General features: G+C 34.9%; 1 protein-coding gene across 3 annotated transcripts in view; it reads right to left on the minus strand.

Annotated features, from left to right (window-relative positions):
- LOC150100074 (transcriptional repressor NF-X1-like) overlaps positions 1-24,331 on the minus strand; it is a 222,136-nt gene that overhangs the window by 98,728 nt on the left and 99,077 nt on the right. For all 3 annotated transcript variants that reach the window (XM_090403287.1, XM_090403285.1, XM_090403286.1), the window contains exons 6-7: positions 17,096-17,398; positions 3,389-3,703 (exon numbers count right to left, since the gene is read on the minus strand). In XM_090403287.1, coding sequence (XP_090259413.1) covers positions 3,389-3,703; positions 17,096-17,398 — 618 coding nt within the window. The remainder of the gene's footprint in view (positions 1-3,388; positions 3,704-17,095; positions 17,399-24,331) is intronic.

A 24,331-nucleotide genomic window follows, 5' to 3' on the forward strand; every position in this document is an offset into this window, starting at 1 on the left:
GTGGTAAGATTGTATACTGTTGCCCTGACTTTTTAATATTTATAGTGACTATATTTATAAGAATGGCTGACTTAGACAAAGATCAAGCAGGAATTAAGATTGATGGCAGAAAAATAAATAATTTAAGATATGCATATGATACAACCCTCATAGTAGAAACTAAGGAAGACATAGAGTGGTTGATTCTGTCATTGAAGAGTGAAAGCAAAAAAGCCAGGCTTAATTTAAACATCAGCAAAATAAAAGTGATGGCTTCAGGTAATTTGGATCAATTGATGATTGAGGGAGATAAAATAGAAGTGGTTGAAAGCTATGATTTACAGGGGTTCAGCATGACAAATGCAGTCATTGTGAAGATGAAATTAATAGAAGTATAGACATGGGAAAAAAAAGTTATGTTAAACCAAAAAAATTATGAAAGATAGAGATGTTAACAAGGCTACAAAAATTAGAATTGTCAAAGCAATGGTATTTCCAGCAGCAATGTATGGGTGTGAAAGCTGGATCATTAAGAAGAAAGACAGAAAGTGAATTAATTCATTTGAATTATGGGTGTGGAGGCAACTATTAAGAATTCCATAGACTGCAAGAATGACTAATAAGAAGGTTTTAGAGTATAAAGACAGAATGCTTCTTGGCAATGATTGCTAAACATAAGTTAATGTATTTTGGGCATATTATGTGAGCAGATGAATCATTGGAAAAGCCACTTATGTTGGGGGGGGGGGGGGCATTAAGATTGAGGACATGAGAAGAAGACTGTAAAAGAGTTCGAGAAATGACAAGAGGCCAAGTAAGAGAGAGAGGGCACCTTTGTTCACAAGATCACCAAGAGTCAGAAACAACTGCATGGCACATAACTATAGAAAGTCAACCATGACATAACTGTATCCTGTTTGCCAATAAAAATGGTCTAATTCTTGTAGATAAGCTTATATGTTGGTAATACATAGCTTTTAATTTTTCAGGAAATGACAACGTATACTAGAATATTAATTATAATAAACTTTAATTAATACTTTCCTATATTTTGGCAATGTTACATTGCCATCATCAGGGATCACAAAAAACAATTATATCTGCATGCAAGCACTAACACTGAGAAAATGAGGCTGAATAAAGGCAATAGAAATCAGGCCTAGAGTAGTAAACAGTGCCCCAAGTGGGCTAAATTGGGTTGTCTTGGCCGTTGGGCTGATGTTCTTAAAACATATGCTTCCCAGATTTGGGGCAGTCGCATGCACCCAAATTTGCTGAGGTTTGGAAAGTTTCTTTAAAGCTGAAGCAGATTCGATGAATAGTCTTTCATACTTGTATTTGGTTGTTGTGTAATAAAATGGCCTTCTTCCAGCATTGAAAAGGAAAACAACAACAGTCTCCCATTCCTAGATACTCTGATTACATGCCAGCTTGAAGGATCCCTGGCATTCTCCATTTACAGAAAACCTACACACACACACACACAGATACATTCACTAGCAGTCACGCCACCCAACCTCCCAACAATATGGGATTATAAAAACCCTATATAACAGGGCAAAATTAATCTGTTCATATAACATAGTCCTAACTACTGAACTTGACTATATCCTTAACCCTTTCTGAGCCAATGGCTACAACTCCCAAAAAATAATAAAATCATGTAACAGCAACCTCCTCTTCAAAGTAGAGATTATTCAAAATCTATCACCGTTCCATATACATGGGGCACATCCAAAAAATTAATAAAAATCCTAGGGAAATATGACCTTATAACCAGTTACAGATCACATAAAAAATTGGCATCTCTTATCCACTCCACCAAAGAGATGCCAAAGGACCTGGTATATTCCCTACCAGAAGTATACCAGGTCCCTTGCAGTTGTAAAATGTCCTACTATGGCCAAACAGGCAGGATATCAGGATATCTGAACACAGGGACTACACCAATACAGCCACTCAGGACTGGCTAACCATGCTTTGAACCCATCACAGGGTATGCTGGAAGAAGGCCACTCTATTACATCGCAGCAAATACAAGTATGAAAGACTATTCATCGAATCTGCCTCAGCTTTAAAAAACTGAGGCAGATCAGTACCAAACCTGAACAAATTTTGGTGCATGAGACTGCCTTGAATCTGGGAAGCATACACTTTAAGAATGTCAGCCCAATAGCTAAAACAACCCAATTTAGCCCACTGGGGGGGGGGGCACTGTTTAGTACTATTTCTATTGCCTTTATCCAGCCTCATTTGCTCAGTGTTAGTGCCTGCATGCACATAATTATTTTTGTGATCCCTGATGATGGTAATGTAACATTGTTGAAATATAGGAAAGTATTAAAGTTTTTGATAATTAATATTCTAGTATAAGTCATTTCCTGAAAAATTAAAAGCTAAAAATGGTCTAATTTTAAATCAAAATAGAGTGCACAACATTCTCAGCTTTAAAATATTAGGTACCAAATTTTACCCAGCCAGAACAGGGCAACTGTTTTGTGCATTATGAAATAGCTTGCAAATATCCATTAATTTTAATAAAATTTAATACAACTTTCACAAACATAAATCACAATGGAATTTGAACCCATAGTCAGCTGGAGAGTAGAGAGAGAGAGAGAGAGAGAGAGAGAGAGAGATATGATACCTTGGCCCATCCTGTGAGCAAATAAGCAAGCAAGCATCAGCTTAGTTATATTGATAATTTATTTTATATGTACTTATGATCTTAAATCCTCAATGCATGTGGGAAAAGAATCATAATCAGTTGGAACAACAATGTTCAAGTGAGTGCTCCCCCTCCCCCCAGTTAATATTTATATAATATTTTTTCATGGTCAATTTTTTTTATTCCCAATTTTAAATGATAAATTATCCTAAAAATTATAATTTAATTACTACAGTTCTCATCTCATCATCCTTATCCCTCTTTTACCTTGCGGTGTCAAGGGTTAGTTAAATAAAAAAATTATTACCCTTATGACCATTATCATCGGACCTCAAAGCAGGCAAACTGGCCTTGAGAACTCAACATTATGGACATAGGATACAACAGGGCTGAACCCTGGTAGTATCCTATGTCCATAATGTGAGTTCTCAAGGCCAGTTTGCCTGCTTTGTGGGATGAAAAACCACAGGATAAACTGGGACAAAAAACCCTACAGTCAACGCCCAAGACTAGGCTAACTTGGCTATGGCTGAGGAAGATCCTTCAGCTCCTCACGTAACCGACAGGAATCGAACCTAGGACACTCCTTCCCCAGGCATATGGTTGCGAAGCGCACAGCCACTAGGCTAACTGCATAGACCTTACACAGTTCTGCTGTATAGTAATTAAATTATAATTTCGTTAAGAGAATGGAGCAAATAATTTTTGAAACTTTTCATTAGAAAAATAGCATTTACCTACCAACATTCCAACAGGAGTGACAATTACCCTTATGACAAAGTTCTTGGCATAGGTGAAGGCCACATGTCAATTTTCTACTGCAAGTCAATTCACATTTATGATCTGTATTAATACAGCAAGTATTCAGACATTTATGACGACCACATTCTTTTCTCTTATTGCATCGTTTTTCACATAGAAATTCTGCCAACGAACCAAGATCAATACAGGCAACCTCCTTAGTTAATGAGCCACATCGACACTTGACTGCTGTGACTAATGGGCATGCTGGACATTCACCCACATGACAAAGTGACTGACATTTGTGGTGTTCATCTACAAAGAAATTTACAAACATTATGCATTTTAATAAAGTTGTGCACGTACACATTTCTACTAAATTATAAAAATTCTGCAGTTCAAAAATGAAAATTTAGAACATTACCAACCTGCTGTAATTAATATCAGGACTCTGGAATGTTGATTATGTATAGAGTAGTTGAGAGAATCATATTTTTACACAGCTTTCAGACTTCCCAGTTTGGTGGATAGGAAGAGGTGGTGGATATGATAAAATCTCTTAACTAACCTGAAGGTTAGTTAAGAGATTTTATCAGATTAATATGAAAGGGATTATAGAAAGAGTGGAGGGTTAGATGGGAAGAATGAGAGGCCATATCTGAAAGCTGTGAAAAAATATGATGAAGGGTGTGAGGAGTAGATTTTTTATATGGAGAGTGATTGGCAAGTGGAATGCGCTGACAGAATGTGGGGAATGTAAATGATTTCAAGGTTCAATATGCTCAAGGTTCAACACATTACTAGTTAAGTTAGCCTCCCATAATGAGTGTATTGACCCCATGGAGTTGACTGTAATAACAATAATATATCAATACCGGAATCTATCTCTCGAACTACTGAACCACAGAAACCTTCGCACACATATCGATTCATTGTCATCTTTTTTTTTTTCTTTTAAAGAGCTTATAGTTTCAAGGACATCTTCTGTTCATGTGCATCATTTGAAAATAAGGATAAATAATTTGAAACATTATTAATTTAAAATTACTTCAGAACAATGAGTTGATATTACATCAACTGTGCAATTTAACTATAGCATAGAACAGCGTTTCCCAATCTTTTTCGAGTCATGACCCCTTTTATAATAGCCAAATAACCTGAGATCCCTGCCATATTTGCATAAAAAGGCATTTTTAGTAGGGTAAAGAAAACACATTAAAAATAAATTTTTCAGAATATAATTTTAACCTAATATTTAATGAGATGGTTGTACTTGCATCTGTGCAACCAGCTTCAGAATTCAGGGCTGAGAAAATGCAAGCAGTAGTCAACCCACAATCAACAGCGAGTGGCTAGTTTCCATTAGATGGTCCATTGTGGACATTATTGAATTGCATCTTTGCAAACATGGAGGCATCAGCAAAACATACAGGGTGATCTTCAACTGCATTAAGAGAGCAACTTACCTTTATTTATTTGATGGTTCATATTTGACAGCTTGTTATTCAAACATCGAGACACAATTAAAAATAAACTTTAATATTGAATTTTGCATCATAATGAATATTTTTTTTTCAGTTTACTATTTCTAACAGAATTTTATTTAAATGATAGCATTGCATATTTTAGTTTTAGGGAGTGACCCAAAAATTTCACCCATTAAAAGAAATAACAAAAAGATAGCCGAACTGCCTAAATGGTTAACAACAAAGCGAGGAAAAAGGTACATGAGATACGGAACATGGAACGTTAAAAGTCTACATGGAAAAGAAAACGAATTAATAGATGAATTTAAAAAATCAAGATTGGATCTGCTAGCAAGGTTCAAGGTTGCCAGAAAATGAAAGATGGGCATATACTTTTCTATTTGGGGTAAACCCAAGGGAATGGGGAAAACAAGGGGTAGCTTGCATAATTAAAACAGATCTCAAAGAATATATTACTAAATGGCAACTAATAAACAAAAGGTTGTTGACAATCACTATAGATTTTAAATCAGACAACCAAGTATTCACTGTAATTGTTGCATATGGCCCAAACGTTAATGCTAATAAAGAAATTGAAGATGAATTCTTCGAACTCCTACAAAAAACAATTGAAGAAGTTCAAGGGTATATCATACTACTAGGAGACCTTAATGGCTAGGTAGGGAAACAAGTGGATGAGGAAACGAAACAAGTGTTGGGATCACAAGGAGAAATAACCCGGAATAATAATGGAGAAAGAATAATAAATCTTTGCCTTGGAAATAATTTAGTGATAGCGAATACTATGTTCAAGCATAAAGAAATCCATAAGTTTACCAGGGAAGAGCCCAGTAGAAACGAAAAATCTATAATCGACTACGCTATCATAAGCAGATCGTACTGGAAGTATACAAAAAATGCAAGAGTCTATAAAGGTCCTGAAATAGGCAGTGACCACTACTTATTAGTATTGGAAACAATCCATAAAATAAAAGTTAAAAAATGTAGAAAAAGTAGCATGGAAATAAATGTTAAGATAAAGAACTACAAACTAAAGAAAGCAGAAATAGCCATTGATTATAACAGTAAAATAGAAGAGAAGATGAAAGAAGTAGAAAAAGAGATATATGAAGACCAAGATGTAGAAAACCTATGGTACAGGTTCAAAACACCTCTAGAAACAAGCAAAGAAATTTGTGGTGTATCATTAAATAATAAACAGAAGAAACATAAAACACCTTGGTGGACTGAAGAACTAAAAGAAGAAATTAAAAAGAAAAAGCAATTATGGAAGAGATATATAACATCAAAGCTGCAGGTTGATAGAGAACTATACAACAACCAAAGAAATAAAGTTAAAACCCTTAGTGAAAGAAGAGAAAAGAAAATGCTGCGAAGACTTTGGACATACTTTAGAACAAAATTTTAAAGGACACCAGAAACTCTTCTATAATGTTTTAAAATGGGGTCAGAGAAAGAATGCCCCATAAAGTTTATCAAAAATAAGGATGGAAAGTTATTCACAAATTCCGAAGACATCATGGAAAGATGGAAACAGTATTTTCAAGAAATATTGGAAGATGCAGGACATGGAAAAAATAGAACCCTAAGACAAGACACGCAAGCAAAATAGAAGATCAGAGTGAAGAAATTCATGCAAATGAACTGTTAGCAGCAATAAATAAAATAAAACTGGGCAAATCAGCAGGCCATGATCAAATAACACCAGAAATGGTAAAGAATTTAGGAAAGAAAGCAATAAAATTTCTTTTACACCTATTCAATGTTGTATGGAAAAAGAAAATTTATACCCAAAGACTGGGAAGTAGCTATAATAATCCCTATATTTAAGAAAGGAGACAAATGTGAAAACCATAGAGGAATTTCGCTTTTAAGTGTTCCAGGAAAATTATGTGTCTATATTTTAGAAGCGAGGCTTAGGAATCAAATAGAAGATACACTGGATGAAATGCAATATGGCTTTCGAAAAAATAGAAGCACACAGGATCTTATCTTCAGTCTTAACAAATATCAGAGAAAACATTCTAATATGGAAAAGAACTACATTCATGTTTTATAGATTTTGAGAAGGCCTTTGACTGAGTTCCCAGACACTTAATATGGCAAACATTAAAGAAAAACAAGATACAAGATAACTTAATAGCAGCCATACAAAGCCTCTACAAAAGTAACAGAAATTATGTAAGAACCTGTAATAATAGATCAAAAGAATTTGAAACAAATGTAGGAGTGAGGCAAGGCTGTATCCTCAGCCCCCTTCTCTTCATCATAGTAATGGATGAAATTTTAAAGGCATGCCAAACAAAAAAGTTCCACCTAGGATACAGGAAACTGAAAGAAACCAGGATTTCACACATGGCTTTTGCAGATGATGTAGTGATTTTAGCAAATACAGCTGAAGATCCCCAGTACAATATCAACATTTGGTATGAAGAAACAAAGAAAAGGAATATGACCATAAATATAAATAAAACTAAAACAATGATCATATCTAGAAACCAACAAAAACACATAATAAAAATAGAGAATCATCACCTGGAACAAGTCCACTCCTTTAATTACTTCATAACTTTGTTGCTTTTACACACAAATTCTCACCATTCCTCCCATCTGTAGTGGAACTACAAGGCTGGTGATTATGACGAACTCTGGAGACAGCTTACATGTCATTTGGAAGGCAGCACAAGGTAAGTGGATTTCACCAGTCAGTTCCATGGGAGGAACAAAGAGCAGATGAGAAAGGTGACTTGCCTTGTAAGGGTAGCAGAAGTGTAGTATGAGCACCACTGAGCTAATCAGGTTAAAAAAAAAATCCTAGGGAATTCTTTCAATACATGACCATAGAAGAAAATGATTTTGGAAAAATGATACAAGTTGGCAAAAAGCTACAATGATAGCCACTGAGAAGGATACAAATCACATGTTAAACGATCAACTCATAACAGTATTTCATCCTTGTGAATGTAACATCATGCAGAACTATATGAGGGTTTGAGTAAACCTAACGTTGACAAGGATGTAGGATGATGGGTATATCACCATGTCTTGAGGCAATGGTCCAAGGAGTTAACAACAGTTCTGAAGTATCTTTTTAACACTAGTCTTAGACTGAGTCATGTTTCAGAGGAGCAGACAGAAGACAAGACTGTTAGGCTTTATAGAGGAAATGGATAAGATTAAGGCTTCAAACTATAAGCCAATCTGTTTTTGTCTAGAGTTGTGGCCTTAGAGAGGTTAGTGAGGACCCATATTCAGAAATGGGTTGACAACAGAGGAGACTAGCCTTCTCTTTGATGGACAGCATGGTTTGTGAAAGGAAGATCATGTTTTAGCAATCTACTTACTTATTATAACAAGGTGAAGATTGTATTGGACATACATACATAGTGCAATATTTAGATTTTGCAAGGGCCTTTTATAGACTGCCACATGACAAGCTAGTAATTAAACTGGAGCAGATAGGATTGGAGAGAAGATTAGTGTGTTGGATTAGAGATTGGCTGCCTGATAGGTATCTGCAAGTTGTGCATGGGGAGAGAGAGAAAGAGAGATATCACAGAAGGGGAAGTTCCTAGTGGTGTGCCCCAAGAATTTGGTTTTGGGGTCACAGCTGTTTGTAAATGATATTTGGAAAGACATGCATTTCGATATGCAATGCAATTTTTTTTTGTAGATCATATAAAGTTAAGAACTATGAGGAGTAGGACAGATGCTGTAGCCTTACAAGAGGACTTGAATGATAGATTTATTTTATTGTAAGCTTCATATTATAGTACAAAATTTTGAATAATCATATGTGTAACCTTAAGAGCAACAGCTCATCCAGGTTACGCTATGCATAAAGTTACAAAAAGTTCTGTAATGCATCATTATTATATACACATATGTACATCCATATAATATACATATTATAATATAATAAAATCACACAAGACGTGCTAATATGTACAGAGAAAATTGCATAATATTAATTAAGTTTTGGAACAAAATAAAACAAAGTAGTTAAATAGCATTTAAATTTTTTACATATTACACATGAAACTGGATCTTTTTAATACAAATATACTAAAACAATCATTTATGCAATTATTTTGAACAGAGCTTCCTCATTTCTGTGGGAAAATAAATATCCTTCCACTAGAGTTTTGTATTTGTTTGGGTTAGTTTCATTTCTAATTGTTAAAGGTAGTGTATTGAATATTTTTGGTGCTAAATAAGTATAATGTTTGTGTGTTGCTTCTTTATATGCTTTAGGAACTATATATTTTAGGCCCTTATGTCTACTAAGGAAAGCATTTTTTATTGTTTATTATGAATAGCAATACCCGATAAGTGTATAAATATCTAAGGGATAGTTAGTATGGTGTATTTATTACACATTGCAGTATCCTTGTATTTGTTTATTTATATCTGTTGTTTATTTTTACAATTTGTGATCTGGCATTCAAGTAATTTTTGAACCACTTTAGAGCAGTACCTCATATTCCTATGCCTTCTAACTTTTTTATTAAAATTTCATGTGATACAGTTTCAAAGCTTTGTGTATATCTGAAAATACTGCTAATGTTAGTCTATGTTCATCTAGGGAGATATAAACTGTGTTTGTAAAGTTCAGCAGAGCATGTTCTGTGCTCAACTTTTGCCTGAACCCGTGATTCTTTGAAAAGAAGTTGTTTTTTGTCCAAAAATTTCATGAGCCTAATTTTTACCAATTTCTCTAATATTTTTAAAAAGACTGGTAGAAAGGAGATCAGTCTAACTTTTTCAAGTTATTTTTGTTTCCTTTATGTAAATCAGTACAACTACGGCCTTCGTAAAATCTGATGGAAACGTGCCTCTCATCAGTGAGAAGTGAAAAATGTGCATTAGGGATTCTATAATGTACATTTGACATTCTTTCACAATTCTAGTTTAATACCATCATATCCTGAAGTTTTGGTTGTTTTTAGGGTAGCTATAACACTTCATAATACTTGATAACTCCATGTATCTTTTCCCCACTTGTGAAAACAAGTGGGGAAAAGATACATGGAGTTATCAATTCTTTGCGTGTGCAATTCAGGGGAGGGGAGAGGGGAAGACCATTTTTCAGAATGCTTTCACTGACTGTGGCAAAGTGATTACTGAATTCTTCAGCTGATCCTCTGTCTTCAATTTCTCTATTCCAATTGATTTTAAGTATGGGAAGGGTTTGTTTGTGTATATCTTTGCCGATTAATTAATTCACAAACTTCCATTGTTTTCTGGAATTTCTTTGGCATTTTAGGAATTCATTTCTGTAGTATTCGTTTTTACTTTCTTTTAATGTATAGTGTATTAGATTTCTATAGTACTTGAAACTGTGTTCATAACATTGATTATGAGGGTATTAAAAGGTAATAGATAAAGATCGGTTTCTTTCATTTTGTTTATTATTTTAACTTTAATTGAGTCTGGTATTTTACTGTTTAATATCTCAATAAATTTATGATATGAGGTATCAATATTTGTTTCCATCGTTATCTCTTCCCAAGAGAGAGAGTGCTCAAGTTATGCTTCAATACCCTGTAGTCAATTGTTGTGCAGGGAATATTTTCGGTTGTACTGTCTCTATGCTGTAATTGCAAGCACTTTAATACCAACTGGGAAGTGATCTGCGAGAGGTTGGCACAGAACTGCTACTTGGATTTTATTTCTACTTAAAGTTCTCCCAATACGTGATTTCTCTTGTGGGGACATTAATATATTGTTCAAGTCCATGCATGGCAAGTAAATCTAATCTTGAGAGGACTATTCATCAGCAAGTCGGTCAATATTCATATCCCCAATTATGAGAACACTGTCACATCTGATCTCATCTAGACTACACTCAAATTCTTGTATAAAGTTGGAGACTCTGCGTAGCAATGCCATCTATATTCAGCCATTATATATATATATATATATATATATATATATATATATATATATTATGATGTTCTAAATATAAATTGACATTTTCAGCTGTTTTCATTATATGTTAGTAATGCTATTAACAGATATTGAGTTTTGAATACAGATAATTACATCTCCAGATTTGTTATAATTTCTACATTTATAATAATTTTTAACAATTTAACTTAAATAGTACAAATCAACTTCATTTTAACCCAGATTTCTGTTAATATCTAACAAATAGTTTAAATTGTCTAGAAATAATTCTATGTATTATAATTTATCTCGAATACTTCTTATATTTATATGCAAAATATTCAATGTCTGAGGAGAAAAATTTCTTAATTCTACTAAATCATGACATATTACACATTTATGAAAGTGACATCACAGTTGTTATACTCATCTGTCATTGGTGTTCATGAGTCAGTTTTTTTTTATTCACTGTTTTCTTAGAGTCCACACAAGTCTTCTTCTTCACATCTGATCCACCATATTTTTGATGTATTGTCTCTTCTCATGAAAAGTTTGGCTTGTTTGATCCAGAGATATTTGTAGGTAGTGTACTTCTCTTTTACATTGCTTGCAATAAACACTAGATGTTTTTAGGTTTCCAGTCAAGAGCTCGTTTAGATATATTTTGTTATCGTTAAAATTGTCACATATATCAACTGTGCTTAGTCTATATTTCATATTTTTGTGTCCGTCCAGCCATTTGTCTCTGATCGCTATGCTTTTAACTTTTATAATGATAGGCTGCACTGTTTTTCTGCCCACTAGGAACACTATGTATAGTCTCCATATTATCTTCACTATAGCTAATCTTGATTTTATGTGCAATTTTCTTTGCTATTTCATGCATATTTTTGCATGGCTCATGAGGAACACTAACAATTTCCAGGTCTGAGCTAATTGCTTGTTGATTCAGTCATCCACTTTTTCATGATTTTTTTAAAGCTCTCAATGCAACTCCATATTTACATTTTCTAGTTCAACATTTTTTGTTTTAAATTCCTTAACTTCTTGTGTCAGGCCAGCAATGATAGCCCAAAAAGTCACCTATTTTGTTTGAGTTATATTCTGTCAAACTTCTTAAGTCATTGGCATCCCTTATCCACTCCATTAAAGACCAACCACTTCCCCTAGACCTACCTGGTGTATACCAGGTCTCTTGCAGCTGTAAACTGTCCTGCTTTGGCCAAACAGGCAGGACAGCAAATATCAGAATCTCAGAACACAAGGATTACATCCGATTTCACCAGTACAGCCACTCTGGGCTTGCAGACCACTCTCTGGATACTCGCCACAGAATAAGATGGAAAAAAGCCACAGTAATACACCGCAGCAAGTTCAAATATGAAAGACTATTCATGGAATCAGCCTCAGCCCTTAGGAACAAGCCAAACCTCAACAAATTTGGATGCATGAGACTGCCCCAAATTTGGGAAACATTTATCAGAAGAACTTCAGCCCAAAGGCCAAGAACTACCAATATAGCCCGCCAGGGGGCACCATCAGGACTTTGGGAAAACGTTAGCTTCCTAGCTTCAGTTATCAATTGCTGTTATGTAGTACTTGTGTGCACGTGTCTTTGTATTAAGTTCCCAAGAAGATGGCAACGTGACGTTTGCTGAAATATCGGAAAGTATATATTAAAGTTTATTTAATTTATATTTCTAGTGTACGCTGTCAATTCCTTAATTATTAGTTATCATGTTTAACCAGCGTATAAGCCCCTCAACAAGAATAATTCTTAAGTAACTGACCTCTTTTTTAATTCTTTCATTATCCCCATTAAATATATAATACATATATTGTCCATGTTACTTACATCTGGAATGCATGAGCCATCACCCCCTGGGAGAAGTTACTGGCAGGTGTTGGTTATCACTGGAAGGGCGTCTGTTGTGGCACAAAGGGTTTTGAACGAACATTGAGTAGGTCTTTGTTGTTTGCCGAATTTGCACAAAGCGCATTTCTAGTTTTGTTTTCTGTCTTTAGAGAGCTTGTTAAATTGGCTTTCACTGAGACCAGCACAATAAAAATAACTACTTTTGTATTATTTATCCACACATTTCATAACAGATGTAATGTCAATAAGTATATCTCCACAAACTTTGCAGTGGACTGCCATTATTAGATAAAGTTTAGTGCTAAAGTTAATCCTATTCTTTGTTCTGCCACTGGATAATACAGACTAACTTTGAGTCTGTATTAGTCCAGTGGCAACTGTTGACAAACAAAGTTGAATAGGCAATTTTTTCACACTGCTTGCAGAGAATGGGTTGCCAATTCAATGTTGCAAAGTGCAAAGTTTTAAAATTAGGGAAGCAGGGATTGGATGCAGAATATAAGATTGGTGGAAATATTTAGAGTAGGTGGAGAGAATGAGGGATCTGGGGTGACAGTGAGAAGGTCAGCACAGTATATTATAGCAATGATGCAGAGGACGCTGACAAGTAAAAGCAAGAATGTTATGATTCCATTGTATAAGCCTTTGATCACATTTCTAAAGGATGAAGAGATACTGGAAATGGTTCAGAGACAACTGACTAAGGTGGTTTCATGTCTCTGGAATGAGTGGAAAGAAGGGGGGGGGGGGTTATGATCGAGACATAAGTTGGTAAGGAGTTATTACCTGATTAATGTAGATGAGATCTTTCATGGAATGGATAGAAACAAGGGAGAACAAGATGCCATTCCTGGAAGCTGTATAAGGAGAGTATAAGCAGGGCTGAGGTAACAACTAGGCTATTTTGTATGGAGAGAGTGGTGCAAGTGGAATGCATTGCCCAAAACATTGGTGAGTGCGTGTTTGTGGGGGAGAGAGAGAGAGAGAGAGAGAGAGAGGGACCTCCTGCAATGAGTCTAACTCCGTAGAGGTCTGATGCTAATAATATTATATGTTTGTATTAAAAGACAGGTTTTCAGTTCGGAAAGAGGTTCAGCTTTGTCTTCTGCATATCACATTCTATAAAAATACTGTGACCTGTGTTGCAAGTGTTCAGTATATCATGAATGACAAATCAAATGAACATCGGAAAATATCCTTAACAAAATAAATGGATAGCACACAAGTGAAGATAAGTGGTAAGCATAACCTTAAAGAAAAAATTTAAAGAAAGCAAGTTGGCTGCAGTTGACATAGACCTTTCAGTCTTTATCAAAACTGATCCATGTGAGAAGATAATTATTACACACATGACAGAACTCTCAAATGCATATAAATCACAGATCTAAAGAAATGAACACAGTCTGGAAGAGAAATATGTATTACGATTAGATATTTCAGATAGGGGGAAAAATGTATCATTGTTCTGCAATGATATTATTTTCTATAATAATTTGAATTTTTCGTTTTTTTTTTTTTTTTAAGATAAATAACGTTGGTCCAAAATGGTAATTTTATTTAGATGAAACCTCACTATATCCTGTTATGTAAGGTAAGGCACAATTCAGAAGCTGGATTATTTAGTCCCCTCCTCATCTTTCTATGATATTTTTGATAACAAAGACCATCACAGAAAATCCATGGATGATGAGGTAATTTAAGCAAGGAGTCTTGTAAATGATACTGTGTATTTAAGAAGAGGACATTATTGGATCAGAAGTCTTAATGAAAGTCTCCTGCTTTGTAACTATTTAAAAAAAAAAAAAAAAAGAGAGAGAGAGAGAGAGAAAAAATAATTTTTAATTCGTAGTATTTCTGAAGACTGCCTGCTGAAAAACTGACTCAGTACAATGAATTTTAATGCTGGATAAGGTGATTTTCTACAGTCTGTTTTCAAAAGAATAGTCCGTTATGGTGGAATGTTTGCTATAGCGACTTCATAAGAGAAATGATGCTATGGGATTTGGGTAAGTCTGTTCAGTAATGGTTATAGTGAGTAAGTTCAATCTCACTGTTATCCCATTATTACTACAATGCATACATTTTAGTGTATGCATTGTAGTAATAATGGAGTTTTCTAGGGAAAGAAGAACAATGAGAAATTTAATGCCTAAGCTTATTTTATGTATTACATATTTAAGCATAAAGTGTTTTTACTGAAATTCTGAAGAAGTTTTGATGTGGCATCATCAGATACATTATTAAGAACTGTTTGAAATTTAAATGAAGTTTAAAGTTTTGTGGAAGTAACCATAATTGGGTACTCCCACAAACTGCTGCACAATCAGAAAAGCTACTGCATAGCTTTTCTGATTGTGTCTTAGTTGATGCTTCAATATCCCCTGAATGAAGCTTCTTTATGGACATTGGAGATTGAGCCAACCCTTCTGGATAAAGAAGGGTGACATTTTTCCTAGAGGACATTCCCCTGTTGAATGTATTTTCAAGAAAAGTTATGTATTAATTGCAGCTTCTGAGGTTCGTTGCCTCTTATTCTGATTTTCTGTTGATGTTTCTATGGTTTTTGTGACATGGGGTTATTAAGGGCTCCTGATAAACAAAAGGAAGAGAGAATATTCATTCTCAGAAGGAGTTTAGTTCAGCACGAAGCTCCCTGCCCACCATGGAGCCACAATTGGATGTCCACTCTCCAGCAAGCAATAACTGTGCTCAGGAGTGGAATGCCAAGACTACCCTTGGTGCTGTATGGGTACTAGAGCAAGCATTGGGTCCTGTCTCTGAACACATGGAGAAGGAGACTTGCTGCAATACCCTTAACTCTTGCAGGCAAGGCCACTAGCAGAATGATCCTGGGTGGGCCATCCAAGACCACTCATCTTGTCAAAAGCAGTGCAAGACTACCAGGATTCCTCTTTCCAGATGTCCATGAGTTGTACTGCATGGCAAACAAGCATTGAATCCCAGTGATAGTCATCTGGAAGACAGGATAGTAAAAGAGACTCAGGAAAAGTAGAGCAAAGAATAATATAGGAAGAAAACCAAAGAAAAAGAGGAATAACGAAAAGGGCCAGTACCATCACTGGGAGGTCTCCTGCACCAAGAACAGGTGCCCTATGAGGAAGGATTGGATGAGGGTTATATTCTCATAAGCTCTGTTAAATTTCTGAAACTAAGTTTCTTTTATATCTGGCTATGAAATACAACTAGATCCATAATACCCTCTATTTTAATATCTATGTATGCCAAAATGAAGCCTTTTGGCTCTATATTTTAGTAATATATAATTTTATTTTTTTATGTAAAATATTTTAGGATATTTATGTAAATTCCACTCATGAGAAGTTGTAACCTACAGAGCATTAATACCATGGATGGAAAAAGGATTAGATAATCCAGACACTCTGTTCTAGAGAACAAACGTAAAACTTTTTTTTTCAAGTTATTTCAAGGCCTTCAAAAATCAGGATAGTAGTCTTAACATAAGGCAATGAAATTAATCTACCATCTAAAGACATTCAACAAACATCCATGCCTACAGTAGAATTCAAATCCAGAACCTACTGATCAGACAGCAGAGTACTATCCACTCACAGCCAATTAGCTGAGCAATCAATAAGAGATAGTGTCAGACATCAGATTTTTCTTAATAACAAATATAGGTAATACATAAGTCAGAATGCTTTTGAAAAAGAACACCAAATTCTACGTGTGTCATTATTAGTAGACGTATCTCTTATATTGAAGATCTTTCCTACCAGTGTTAATCCCGAAGAAATAAGAACCACAGAACTGATGAAAATCATGGACAACAGCCATAACACTACTATTAACTTATTGTCCTGCATATGGCAGCCAATATTCCAAAGACCAGATATTACCTTATCTTAGACTTTTTTTTATTTATTTTTTTTTTTTATTGGTGTCTGGTTTGCTATCACATCTGAGACAACTATGAAAATAATTGTGATACACTATTATGGTTGAGATATTGCTAAAGTATTTGCAGATGCTTTACATTCTTAAATTGAATTAATTGAAATCACCTAAAAGCTGTTTAGAATAATATTTTTCATCATAATTGAATAAAAGTTTGTGCTTTTCTGTTATTCAAAACAAATTCATGGTGTGCTTAAGTTTGATTGGAAATAAATGAAAAATTATTAAGTGACTTACTGTATCTTCAAATCAAGATTGTATACTAGAAATACAATTTTATTAATACAGACCAGTTTACAATGAAAACATTTATTAAAACCTACCAGTTTCGCCAGCAAACTGTCTGGCTTTTTCAAGGCATTACGGAGATATGAAAGCTAGTAAATGCAAATTAAAAGGAACATAAAAAACAATGTAAACCAAACTAGTAGCTATGGTTAATTTAAATATGTATAATTTAAATACAAGATTGTATGCATTAGTTACATTTTTTTTTTTCTTCCATCCCTATAATATTACCTTTTGGTCCACAAATTAAAGTCTTGCCACATATGTTACCACATACAGGAACAGCATCTGTACATTTTTTCCTAATAGCAGTGTCTTCTAGAAGTTCTAACTGTGTCTTCCCACAGGGACAATGGGTTAGTATTTCTGGTAAAAAACGACACAATTCACAGCTTCCAGGATGACAAACTACTTCACACAAATGACTGCTGCATTCCAACTTCTGACCACATGGAAGCCCACATGAAAACTGAGAAGAAGTTGCTGTTTCTGGTGTACAAGGAACCTCTCGATCAGATTTACCACAGTAGCATCCTAGAAAGAAAGAAAAACATACCGAAATCTTAAATTCCTCTATTCATTATCTCCATACATAACTTACCATAATGTTGATATATTAACAGGACTACTATTTATGTCTTATCTTCACTTAAAAAAGTACTTGCATACATCAATGCTGAATAAATCAAAGAAAACAACAATGGATAAATAACCATCAATGAATGAGTCAGTGGAAAGTTTTTTTCACTTGCTTACAAATTAAATTAAATTTGCCTTCTTGATTAATCCTTTATCAAAGGATAAGCAAATAAAGTTTGCATGTGAAATATCTTCATGACTAAGCTACTTGTAAATAGAAACTGGTGACATCATCAATTGCCTTAATATCCTATAATGCAATGCACACTTCTTTTTTGGATGCGCATAATGCTATGCATTATGGAATGGCCACTATCCAGACCACTTTTGACCTTTATCGAGGTCTAATTAGTGGGAGCTGAATCCAAAAGAGATACCATGATTGAATTAATGCAGAAGTCATATTTACCAAGGATGAATTAATATAAAAGTCATATATTTCCATATACACTTGGATAAAAGATTAATCAGGAATATAATTTTTTGGCAAGTTTAATTTAAATGATAATCAGGTGAAAAAAACTTTCTACAACTATCTGATCCAGAATATTTTAATAATAAGGTTATACACCTTTTTTTTACTACTTGTATATGGAAAGTATATGAGGTTTTTAGATCACAACCCAATCTTATTCAAATTAGGCACTCAGGAACAATTTACCCTACCTAATTCCTTCATAGCTTGGAAAAAATTTTCCAAAGTAAACCCCAACATATTGATCCAGTATACATACCATAAAAAAGGATGATATAGATGAAGCAATAACCAACTTCACAAATCAAATCAACAACACAATGAGAGCAGTCACCATGACCAAATCTCCTTATAAACCTAACAGACTCCAGAATAACATCATGCATTTAATCAGGGATAAGAATAAAGCCTGGAAAAGGTATCACAATACATGAGCTCCACAATATTAAAAAATCCTAAACAAACTTAATAACCAAGTTAGAGAAGCTCTCAATAACCACCAAAACCATGAGTGGGAAAACAAGCTCACATCTCTCAGTCCTGAAGGCTACTCAATATGGAAATTCCATATTGAGTAGCCTTCTCTTTATCTTAAGCTGAAAGTCTTGTCAGCAATCTTGAAAAGTAGTGCAGTCCAGTCCAGCATACAAAAACATAAATATCAACTTTGTTTACAAGATTCACCAATAAATCAGATGAACCTTAAGTCAATCCACAAACAACCTGGAGATGATGAGTCTAACTACTCTGACTGGAATAACTAGTATCATCAAACATCTTAATAACAAAAAAAAGCACCAGGTCTGGATGGAGTCACTAACAAAATCATCAAACTTCTTCCACACAAAGCTATAATGCACCTTGTCAACATCATAAATGTGATACTAAGATTGCAGTATTTTCCTCTGCCCTGGAAAATTGCAGATGTTATTCCAATACATAAGCCAGGAAAAATCCGCAGTACTGGTTCATTAGTAGTTTTGGGAACACCATCATGGCTTTATATGCAGATGACACAGTTTACTATCCAATTTAGGGAAAAATTGAAGAAAGAGTTATCCTAACCAGATTACAAGAAGCAACAGATAAATTAAACATCATACCAAAAGAACAATTTGGTTTCCGGTGGAATCATAGCGCAGTTCAGCAAATTCATAGACTCATTGAATACATTACCACAGGATACAACTGGAAACAACACATAGGTGCTGTATTCCTGGATACTGCAAAGGCTTTTGACAAAATTTGGAATCAGAGACTTCTTTATAAGTTTATTGAAGCAAAACATCCCAACTAAAATGATATGATTAATTAAAATCATATCTCAATGATAAGTTAAAATTAATGGTATCAAATCAACCCAGCGCAAAATTGCAGCTGGAGTTCCACAGGGTTCCCTATTGGTTCCGCTTTTATTCTCTATTTACACGCTGGATAGATATTCCTCAAAATCCTGCAACGACCATCATAGCTTTATATGCAGATGACACAGCGATACTAACAAGATTTCTTACTTGCTTAGTAACCAAACGACTCCAAGATAGCACCACCACCACCTTGAAAAAATGGTTTTCCAAATGGAGACTTCAAGAGAATGTACAAAAAAAAAAAAAAAAAACGTTGAGCCATACTCTTCACCAGAAGGCTAGCATCCCACAAAGAAGAAGATATTCATATGTTCAATACTAAAATCCCATGGCAAATGGAAACAAAATATCTAGGCATAAACCTGGACAAAGGATGATTCGCTAACCATGTCAAACTCAACTGTAAAAAAGTATCTAAAGCTATTGCTCAACTACACCCTATGATTAACCCGATGTAGCAAATTAAATACAAGAAATAAACTATTACTCTACCTGATAGTAATAAGACCTATAATTATTTATGCCTTGCCCACTTGGAGCCATACATCCAAATCCAACATCCAAAGATTACAGAGTGCAAAACAAGTTTATGTATGATACTAGATGCTCCATGGTTTATCAGAAATTAAGAGATCCACCTTGATACCAACATCCCATATATCTCTTTCCTTCTTCATTCAATAGCAGTAAAATACTTCTCAAATGTTACCATGCACTCAAATCAACTTATCAAACAAGCAACAGAAAGAGATCACTAAAACCATAAAAAACCAAATGTCATTCTCCTATCCAATGATTTCACCTAATCTCACAGCCTCCAAAGGGCTTTGTAAAGCTCACAAATTACCCATAATCAAACAACTCCACAACAAAAGGGAATATGAAAAGCACATGCTTCACCCATCATAATAGTAGCAGTAAAAACCTTGGTATCTCTTCTGGGTCTGGCTCCCACCAATGACATTTGAATAATGTTCGTCTTTAGGCTTTAATTTTGAGAAGTAAAGTTGTTCTGCTTGGTGATAGATTTTTGCCTGTCACTGATTACAGCTACCAATGAGAGTTTGATGAGGTTAAATGTTAGAGATTAGGTCCAAGAGCTGAGATTGTTCACGAATAATACAACAACTCTGTGCTTGAATCTAAGACTGCTACAACATTCAGGAACTGACATTCTTTCCATTAATAACACCAAAACTTGGTATAAGGAAATCTTTAACGTGGTGAATGAGTGGAATTCATTGCCTGACTTAGTTGTGAGCTCTTCGTCTGTAAATGAATTCAAGAAGAGATATGACAGATATTGTTTTGCTAGTTTGGGTCTCCCGCGATGAGTCTACTGACTCCATGGAGATTAATAATAATAATAATAATAATAATAAACTTCTACAGTTGGGTACTAACAGCAACACCTTGTTAAATAATTTACTCTAATTCCAATGATACCCTAACAGGAGGGATCTTTCCAGTAAATGCTATCAAATGGAGGTACTTTAACATCGGAGATCCATTCAGTGACATTGTTACAGATTGGAAACAGTAGAAGATGTATTCTACAGTTGCCCAGCTTATTTGGAACAGTTCATGTAATGTGTTGTGCATTCTGTTACAACAGAACGGGTTCCTTTTTTTCCCCCCAAGACCTTCCACCAGTTAGTAATGAGAAAAGAATTTCGATTTTCATAATACAATTCCTTAGAATATTGTATTATGGAACTTTTATTGTTCAGCCTGACAATTTTTGTATTTAGACAGAAGCATTCCAAAAGATTTTAACAAATTTTTGGATAGGTGGTGTAGACTACCCACATTATGCAATATTTTCATTATGATAGGCTCTCTCTAACTACTCTAGGATGAACACACCTTTACTTTTCACCCTCCCATAATGCATAGCACATTATCCTGTGAAATCAATAGCCTCTATATACAAATAGCCTAGTTGTGAAGATACTTCACATGCATTAACTTGAATAAAATAATAATGAAGAATATAATTCGTGCCCTTTCACAAATCCATGCATTGCATGGATTTGTGAAAGGTGCTCTTGTTTTAGCAATATGCTAGCCTTTTATAATAAAGTTACAAGAACATTAGATGAGGGAAAGGCATATACTGCAATTTTCTTAGACTTAGCAAAGGCATTTGACAGGGTGCCACATGATAAGCTGATATTTAAGTTGCAGCACATAGGTCTGGATGTCAGATTGGTCAACTGGATTCAGGATTGGCTGTCTGATAGGTATCAGAGAGTTGTGTATCGTGGAGCAGTTTCAAGGAGGCAGAGGGTTATAAGTGGGGTCCCACAGGGCTCAGTACTAGGACCTATATTGTTTAACCTTTATATCAATGACATTGCCAGTGGATTGCAAGGGGATATTCAGTTGTTTGTGGATGATGCGAAGCTGGGAAGGATAATTAGTAATAGTGCAGATGTGGTAGCCCTGCAAGAGGATTTAAATAAGCTAGACAGATGGGCAAATGAATGGGGGTGTCATTTTAATGCAGCAAAATGTAAGGTCTTGAGGTTTGGGAAACATCAATGGGATGCTGCATACTCTATGGGAGGAGTTATACTGGAGGAAGTAAGGGAGACAAGAGATCTGGGGGTTGATGATTGATAGAAACCTGAAGTTTAGGGGACATATTGCAAAGGTGGTGAAGGTAACACAGAGGATTGCTGCAATTATGAGAAGGACACTGACCTGCAGAGATAAGAGGGTTATCATTCCATTGTATAAGTCTCTGATCAGACCACACTTGGACTATTATTCTCAGATTTGATCCCCAGGATTTGAAGGGGATAAATTAACTGTGGAAAGGATACAAAGACGGATGACAAAGATGGTTTCAAGACTGTACAAGCATAGTTATGAGGATCGGTTGAGGGAATGTGGACTGCAGAGTTTGGTGGATAGAAGGAGAGGTGATATGATTGAGACTTTTAAACTGTTGAGAGGTGGTTACAGGGTTGACACTGGGGAGTTCTTTCGCTTGGTTGAACAGCAGGAAGGAGTGATGACAAGAGGCCATCCCTGGAAGTTACGAAAGGAAACTGTGAGCAAGAGGGTAAGGAGTGGTTTCTTTGTGTGGAGGGTGGTTGAACCGTGAAATGCATTGCCTGATGGAGTGGTGGGAGTGAGAACGGTCAATGAGTTTAAGGAGTAGTATGATAGACTTTGCGTTTCTTAGGGGGGGGGGGGGCTGCCCTTGATGAGTCTTGACAGACTTTATGTTCTTAGGAAGGATCTCCCACGATGAGGCTTTTGACTCCATGGAGGCCTGAATAATAATAATAATAATTTCTTGGCAAATTTAAATTTAGAAAGAGTCCATATGAACGTGTCAACATATCAACCCTGACCACTTTGACAATGCTTAACATTAATCAGAGCTATTAACCTCTGATCCTAAAGGCTCTGCTACCTTTTCGTAAACAATGTTTTAACCCCCCCCCCACTCAGACTTTTTTTTTTTTAATGCAAAGCTATGAATCTATGTTTCATCTTCCACTTGAATGTTACACTGAATGGCCTGTTATAGCAAAGTAATTTGGTTTCTTTTAAGGCTCTAATAGAACAGTTAATCCTATCTGCACAGTGAATTATGATAAGCTGATATTTATGACTATGACTATCCATTGCAATGTGCTCTTCTGGCTGGCTTGCCTGTTTTGCAAAGGAAGAAACACATTACACCTCCATACATTATGGAGACAACTACCATGTTAGAGCAAAACTTTAGTTTAATATAAACCAAAATGAACACTCGACATTTCAACCTTCATATCAAGGTCATCATATGGAGTATACACATATATGCAGAGAAACAAGCTGCACTACAATCTACATGGTTTGCTAAAGTTACTGACTAACCGTTACAACAATTATGCCTGACCATCTGATGGAAAAAAAAAAAAAAAAACTTTACTAGATCAAAGCTAGAGTCCTATTATTATCTGTTGGGTTACAAAATTAAATTGGGCTGGAGAGCAACATGTTTATATATATATATATATATATATAAATAAAAAAAACTGTGATTATACATATAAATTTCAACCAATTGGTATAGAATAGTTACCAATAAAAGCTGAAAATTGCTTTAAGTCCTAAAGTATGCTAGATACTAAGTAGGCTGAATATGTGCCATCCAAATTCTTGGAATTTTTATGCCACATTTATTGTTGAGATTAGGGTGGTTAATCAGAATTTAACAGGCATCTTTAAATTTTCTTTCATATCAGGTTTTTGTATGATGTAAACAGCAGGTACTTTTCCAATCAATTTGGTATAGGGTGTTGAGAGCGTGATCTGAGAGGCCTGCTTCACCAAAATTGTTATATGTTTTTTTTTTTTTTTTTTTTTTTTTTTTTTTTTGTATAAGGATTGTACGTCCAGTTTCACCAATATAAGGTAAGTTACAGGTTCAGTAGATACAATAAACTTCAGGATGTGGCAATGGGAGGAGAGGATCCTTAGAGGAGTTGAATATGTTTTTTAATTTTATAGGTGGTTTAAAAGTGGTATTGAGATTATAATGGTGTAGAATTCTATTGATTTTTTTCTGATAACCCTTTAATGTATGGGATGGCTATGGTTTTATTGTAATCTACATTCTTTTTTGATGAAGTTTTATGAAGAACTTTATTAATAGTATTTTTGTTATAGCCATTATTTATAAATGTATTGCTAATAATCTTTAATTCTTGTTTAAGAGCCTGCTGATTAGAGCAAATTGTTATAGCTCTGTTTTTAAGGGTGTTAATGACTCCATTTTGCGATGGGTGGTGATATGAGTATCACCACCCATTATTAGCAGGCATTATTAGCATTGCTCTTTCTGCCAAATTTTCCCAAAACATTTCTGTATGTCTAGGATTCATTTCTACTGTTTAAATCTTCAACAAGAAACATTTTCTTTTATGTCAGCTGCCATCTCTGATAATTCAAATAATTCCTTTACTTCCTCACTAAAATCCATTG

Source organism: Typopeltis vanoorti, chromosome 13 (genome assembly GCF_054136105.1).
Source record: "Typopeltis vanoorti isolate ZY-2024b chromosome 13, IOZ_Tvanoo_1.0, whole genome shotgun sequence".
In the NCBI taxonomy this organism is placed as follows: Eukaryota; Metazoa; Arthropoda; class Arachnida; order Uropygi; family Thelyphonidae; genus Typopeltis; species Typopeltis vanoorti.